The sequence below is a fragment of the Coregonus clupeaformis genome, chromosome 28 (genome assembly GCF_020615455.1).
Source record: "Coregonus clupeaformis isolate EN_2021a chromosome 28, ASM2061545v1, whole genome shotgun sequence".
Taxonomy (NCBI): domain Eukaryota; kingdom Metazoa; phylum Chordata; class Actinopteri; order Salmoniformes; family Salmonidae; genus Coregonus; species Coregonus clupeaformis.
Window position 1 is genome coordinate 35,197,260 of NC_059219.1, and position 7,060 is coordinate 35,204,319.

General features: G+C 44.4%; 1 protein-coding gene across 2 annotated transcripts; it reads right to left on the reverse strand.

Moving 5' to 3' along the window:
* Positions 1–208: 208 nt before the first annotated feature.
* Positions 209–5,754, reverse strand: LOC121542525 (putative transporter SVOPL). 2 transcript variants are annotated; one of them, XM_041851920.2, is made up of 16 exons: positions 5,641–5,754; positions 4,758–4,926; positions 4,571–4,662; positions 4,367–4,465; positions 4,179–4,250; positions 3,937–4,061; positions 3,734–3,797; positions 3,530–3,655; positions 3,177–3,305; positions 2,992–3,065; positions 2,395–2,594; positions 1,086–1,197; positions 827–908; positions 622–711; positions 381–494; positions 209–280 (listed from the first exon to the last, which is right to left on the reverse strand). In XM_041851920.2, exons 2-16 carry the CDS (start codon positions 4,912–4,914, stop codon positions 269–271), a joined length of 1,548 nt encoding a protein of 515 aa, XP_041707854.2. In that variant the 5' UTR covers positions 4,915–4,926; positions 5,641–5,754; the 3' UTR covers positions 209–268. The 2 variants fall into 2 exon arrangements, with proteins under 2 accessions (XP_041707854.2, XP_041707853.2); XM_041851919.2 differs by lacking the exon at positions 209–280 and having other exon boundaries at positions 289–494.
* Positions 5,755–7,060: the final 1,306 nt, after the last annotated feature.

The following is a 7,060-nucleotide window of genomic DNA, read 5'->3' on the forward strand; positions in this document are numbered from 1 at the left end:
CTTAAGATTTCACATAACCCCATTGGATTAGGACTTTGTCTTATATATAGACGACAGCTCCATCTCCCTACAGGGTAATGTCACCATCTAGTGATGGGAAGTGAGACTGAACTCCCCTGCCTGACTATTTATTTTCACTCAAGTGTACACACTTTCTGAAATATAAATATCTTGATGATTTAAAACACAAAGACAGTTGTCAAAGTATAAAACGTTTAATGTGTAAATATGCAATTACATGAATGTGTTGAGAATCACATGTACACAGTCAGGAACTTTGCTGTGAAGAGAAAAAGTTAATCCAATGAAATACAGTAATAAAACCAAGATTTTATACAGTATTATCTTAATTTCACACAATATCGCAGACAGTGTCGTACCAGTAGTGCTCGTCCCTTTGTCTCGATAGGCAGTAGAAAGGCTCCAACAGCACAAAGCACACAGGCCACAGAAAATGGCAGCAAAGCTAAAATCACTGAATGTGACATCAACACCTACAACACACACAGTCAAACATTAATAGACACACAAATTTAAGAAGAAATACCTGTAACACACATTCAAATATTAATACATACACACACAAACATCAGCCAACATGAACAACACACAGCCACAGACCTGTGCTATAAAGGGGGCGATCATGCCGCCGATGCGGCTAAAAGAAGTGCAGAAACCCATCCCGAGAGAACGCACTGCAGTCGGGTACACCTGAGAGACAGAAGGAGCCATCAGACACAGTATACACCTGAGAGAGATCTGTACAATTCATTGTTATACACTAACAGTATATCTATGGATGGAATGTAAAGTTGTATCCACATACCTCTGCAGTATAAATATAAACCACATTGAAATTCATGGAGACCAGAGACCGGATCAAGAACAGCACAATGGTAAAACCAAACCTGGAGAGAGAGTGAGAGAGAGAGAGTGAGAGTGATTGAGTGAGTGAGTGAGTGAGTGAGAGAGAGAGTGACAGAGAGAGAATCTCATGAACAAAAGTATTGATACTGTATTTTAAATTGGTGACAAAATAAAACAGTCAAATAATCACACTCAATGGGGGGGGTTATAGTGCATACATAGTAGAGCAGACGTTGACCAGCATGAAGAACAGGGCTGCCATGAGCTCCAGCAGAACCATGCTCAACTTCCTCCCAAACACGTTCAACAGGCATATATTCAGAGGGATGACTGGAGACAGATAGAGAGAGAGAGAGAAAGAGAGAGACAGAGAGCGATCGCAAGAACGAATCAGACTTGTACACGAACAGTACCATTATTCAGATAGCAAAACAAAACATGAATCTGACACCCACTGTACACACACGCATGTGTAACAGGGTTTCCACTTGACACTGCAAAAATATGTATTTCTACTGGTTAGTTGAATTTACATATCAATAAGGTGTTATGCCATTGGTTACGCTAGCAGAGATTGTAAATTTCTACCAGTCTGATATTGACATGCAAGCGGTAGGTCATGTTCTGAAATACTATATTCAATTTTTATATTTACAATGTGTACGAGTTCACTATGTACATGTCCTGATGTGTGTGTGTGTGATATATATATATATATATATATATATATATATATACTTCCTCTCTCTCTATATATATATATTTACATTTACATTTTAGTCATTTAGCAGATGCTCTTATCCAGAGCGACTTACAGTTAGTGAATACATATTTTTTTATACTGGCCCCCCGTGGGAATTGAACCCACAACCCTGGCGTTGCAAACGCCATGCTCTATCAACTGAGCTACATCCCTGCCGGCCATTCCCTCCCCTACCCTGGACGACGCTGGGCCAATTGTGCGCCGCCCATGAGTCTCCCGGTCGCGGCCGGCTGCGACAGAGCCTGGATTCGAACCAGGATCTCTAGTGGCACAGTTAGCACTGCGATGCAGTGCCTTAGACCACTGCGCCACTCAGGAGGACTAATATATATACATAGTACCTGTTAGATATTGGGGACTTACTGGGAGATACTTTTGTATGCTATTGCTGTAAGAGCGAGTTAGCTAGCATGCTCTATTTGTAATGGTTGCATTAGCTCCCTGCTAATTCATGGTTATTTCCATGCTAACAGACTAATCACAAATCGACAGCCATCAACATACTGTTGTCCTGCACATCTAATGTGCTTCCTTGCGTCTATTGTTAGAACAAACACCAAACAACCTGGACCTGAAGTCTTTTCTTGAAAAACACAACGCAAGAGAGTTATGAAGTACGATCTGTTACACTGGTGCCGAGACCAATCTTTTTGTCTTCACTGGACATCTGTTACACATGCACGCCCACACCCATAGTTCCCCCCCTCTCCCCCCCTCCACCCCCCTCCACCCCCACTCCACCCCCACTCCACCCCCTCACTCACGGGCGACCTCCCCCAGACAGCTGATGAGGAGGGTCTGGTAGTCGTTAAAGCCGAAGGGGATGCAGTAGCACATTCCGTCCTCTGGGTGGCTGTGTTTCTGCTGGTGCTCTGCATCTGCGTCCGTCACACACAGCAGGTTCTTTTCCAGCAGCTCAGAACTGCTCAACACAGAGCCGTAGTAGGAGAAGGACGCCACAAACCTACAGTACATACATAGACACACATAAATGAATAAACAACCACACACACACGCACACACAGTAAGAAAAGGAAAAACCTACAGCACACATATAGATGTTGAAAAATAATAATAATAATAATAATATGCCATTTAGCAGACGCTTTTATCCAAAGCGACTTACAGTCATGTGTGCATAAATTTTTGTGTATGGGTGGTCCCGGGGATCGAACCCACTACCCTGGCGTTACAAGCGCCGTGCTCTACCAGCTGAGCTACAGAGGACCACGTAGAATGTCATACACCCTTCCACACCACGCCGTCCTCACATACTCAAATACAAACAGGGAAGTGCTCTTAGGTTGGAAGAGTAGGAGGAGGAAGAGTAGGAGGAGGAGGAAAAGTGTATGGGGCATTACCATGAGTACCACAGTAGTAGGGAGGTCCTCCTGAATGCTGGACTGACCAGGAGGCGCCAACTGCCCCTCTCTTTCTGAAACACATACACCACAGAGACATCAATAGACATCAATAGACACACACACACACACACACACACACACACACACACACACACACACACACACACACACACACTACTCACCACCAAAGGTTCCACGAGCCTCCCTGGTGGCATGGAGGCCCTATTCATCCTGGCAATACGCTGGAGTGTTTCCACTGCAGCCTGCACGTTCCCTGCAGACACGTTGTAGCGAGCCGACTCCGGGATAAGCTACAGACACATGGGAACACCAGGAAAGTTAACCAGGAAGAGCGTGTCAGAAAGGGTAGTCTCAACACTTTCACTTTCAAATGGCACATTCTTAAGTTGGGGAGTCATGGGGAGAGAAGGGGAGGTGGAGGGGATAGAAAAGGAATAGGGAAGGAGAGGGTCAGAGAGTGAGGGGCGTGTCAAAGAGAGATGCTGCTGAGACTCAGAGGAGGCGGGACTCCTACCTGGAAGAGAAGGAGGAGGACAACACTGGGGATGACGGACAGGCGGATCATCCAACGCCAGCCCAGCGTTGGAACCACAGTCATACCCAGCATGATGATGAGCATGGAGCCTACCATCCAGAAGATCTAAAGGGGTAGACAAAACTAAAGCTGAAACAACTGTGATGATGATGATGATGGCTATGTGAGGCTATGGCGACTTACTGAGGCGAGAGGTAGCAGGTAGGATCTGTAACTAGCAGGGATAAACTCAGTCTTTAGGACAAACCTAGGAGAAAGGAGAGTAATATCACTAACAGTGGGTCTCAGAACATGGAACTGTCTGTGTGTGTTCCTCTGTGTGTGTGTGTGTGTCTGTGTGTGTTCCTCTCTCTCTCTGTCTGTGTGTCTGTGTGTGTGTGTCTTACCCTTGGGAGCACCCGGCCACACCACAACCCACCATCAGGCGAAGGAAGATGAACCATCCGTAGGACGGAGAGAAGGAGGTGAGCAGGGAGAAGTACGCTGCCCACACAGAACCCCCAAACACCACCTAGATAGATTGATAGACCGTCAGACACATCTACACTCTCATTCCAACACAGACTGTTAAACAGTTCCAGAAGATTTCATATTTATTTTTATCACATAAACCTGTAAAGGGGCAGACCTTCCAGCGTCCATATCTATCGGCCAAGTATCCACTCAGCACTCCACACACCATGAACCCCGCAAACACCATCTGAGACAGACAGAGACAGACAGAAAGTTGTATCATATACATGTGTAATATGTACTACTCCTAGTATCACACACATATTTAAACCTAGCTGCATGCTGATTGGTGTATTTCCTCACCGTGGAGACCAGAGCCACCTCCCAGTCGTCCAGATGCCACTCACAGCGGATCTCAGGAGACACCACGGCCAGCAACATGATCTCCATCGCCTCCGCTATCTACAATGCATACATGCATCCTTTAGCAAGAGCTCTTTCACTTACATACGGACAGACAAAGACACACAGCTAGACAGACAGACACACACACACACAGACACTCACGTTGGCACTGCCCATGATGATGAACAACATAACATGGAAGCGACCAAAGCCGATGGTCTCCACTGCCTCCTCCACACTGTACGTCTGTGGCTCTGAAACACAAGGTCAAAGTTCAAATCCCACATTATCCCTTCCCAGCACATGACCAAACACTCTATCCACTGGGTGGTTTATGAGCGGGGCTCACCTTTGACCTCTTGGTGAGGGTTATTGACCTCTTGGTAAGGGCTGTTGACCTCTTGGTGATGGTTATTGACCTCCTCCATCTCCACTTCCTCTAGCTGGATGGCACTAACCAGCTGAGTCTTCATGGAGGACCTCCTCGGTCTCCCTACACTGCCCATGGACACTGCAGTCTACACCATTACCATACTATTAATATAATATCTTATGCCAATACTGTAACATTAGCTCAACAATCAACAAAGTGGGCACCCCACCACTGTTTTGGTAAACAGTTGCGGGATGGGGCTGGAGAAATGTAACCACTTAAATTCATAGACAGAGCTATGGATGCAAGGACTGACCACCCATGAGATCAAAATTATAGTTTTAATCATGTTTTGAGGCTATACAGTTTGTTTACAATTACATTGTTTACAAACAATGGAGTTAAACAAGCTTATTTTGAGTTCTGAGGGGGCCAGTTGAACTAAGCTCATGAAGCATGTCTAAGTTATATTCTTTAAGAATCAATGAGTTTTAAAGTGCAAAGATAGAAGTAGAAATCGCAAAGTGGCCCTTTAATATTTAATAGAAACCTACCACGACATATAACATTGTCACCTGCCCATACTGTAACATCACCAACAACATTAAGCCTACCTGTCAACTAGCTCTCAAGAACCCAAGGTGCCCAAGTGGGTTTACAACTTCCCTCTCTTGGATTCTCTGCTCAACTACAAATATTCGGCAAAGTTTTAAATTCTAAACAAAATCAAAACGTTTTTATCATACATTGAGGACCGCATAGATTTACTATGCAAAGTTAACCGCATCCCTACACATCAATAATAATGTACAAAGTAAACTACGCGGTAAATCACAGCACTGCGGGGAATCACTGTTACCTGCTTTTTGTGATGAATTCTCTACTTTTTTTAAGAAGGCTATCTTTGTCATGTAGAATAACTTTTCATATATTGGCCATCTTGAGAATCAATTTCAACTCAGAAACTCGGGCAGTTCTGCTCACCTTGGGACAGGTGAATCAGGAAGTTGATGACAACACCCCTAAAAAGGTCAGACGACACGTTTTTAGGTCCCGCCTAACGTATGTAACCTACATATGCTAATTAGTATTACAATATTGTAAAAGGAAATAAACAACCCTATTCAAACTAATCTCGGTTACCAATTAGTAAAATGATCGCGAAAGTTTGTCACTTCCTTTTCTGTCCACGATATATTATATTCAAACAGGACTACCCAATGAGAATTACTACTTGCCTTGGACATAAATACATTTTAGCCTACCTGGTATTGTTGAGGAGGTAGAGATTGGGTGGAAGGATATCTGCCGGTTTGTGTGTGAGAGCAAATCTACATGTTGTCTATTGTTGGGAAGAGGTTGGGTTGAGTTGAGACATTATTAAGTCAGGTTTATCCTGTTGTTTCTCTCTGTCTCTGTTTGTTGGAAGGTGAAGGGACTTAAGGGTTAGGTATCAGTTATCAGAATGGGGAAGGAGGTGCAAAACTAAACAGGGGGACTTCTGTTCCACAGCTGCACTCACCTGTACAACTTAGCCAATCCTCACAAAAAAAAAGGTAGCAGCAACTAAAATACAATGATTTTTAAACTTTTGGAGAAAAATAACAGACAGCAAAGGCTGAGTTTAAACACATAATTTCTTTAATGTTTGATTTACACATCATTCAGACTCTATACACCACAGGGATGCAGCTCAGAAGGAGGAGAGAGGAGAAAGAGAGAGATAGAGAGAGAGGAGGGGAAGGAGGGGCGAGAGTGAGGGTTATGAAGAGTGGGAGGGTGAGAGAGAGAGCTTTTGGTGGTATTGGTGGTGTTCCTGCCCGACAACATTGCAGAGACATGCCAGACCTCACAACAGCTGGATAGGTGTTTAACATATCAGTTAACCACAACATGTGATATAGAAATGTGATGCCCGACTGAGCAGTCGATGACGTGGCACGCACCCATTGGTTGACGCAATGCAACGTCTGTGCATCTAGTCGGACAGGAACCCCACCCTTATCTAACATTTAACACACCTGAGTGTCTACTACACTGTCAATGATACGCCCCAGGGTGTGGCCTATAGATGGGCCTGCCCTAGTCTCAAGAGTAAACAAAACAAATACCCTCTGGGGACAGAGTATAGGGGTATGATCTAAGGGCGTTAGGGCCAACAACACACCTGCTCCGACACTCTGGAGACACACACTGAGAATTACAGATCTATAAAACACAGAACTATGAAATGCAGATCTATAAAACACAGATCTATGAAACATTCAGGAGATGCTGCA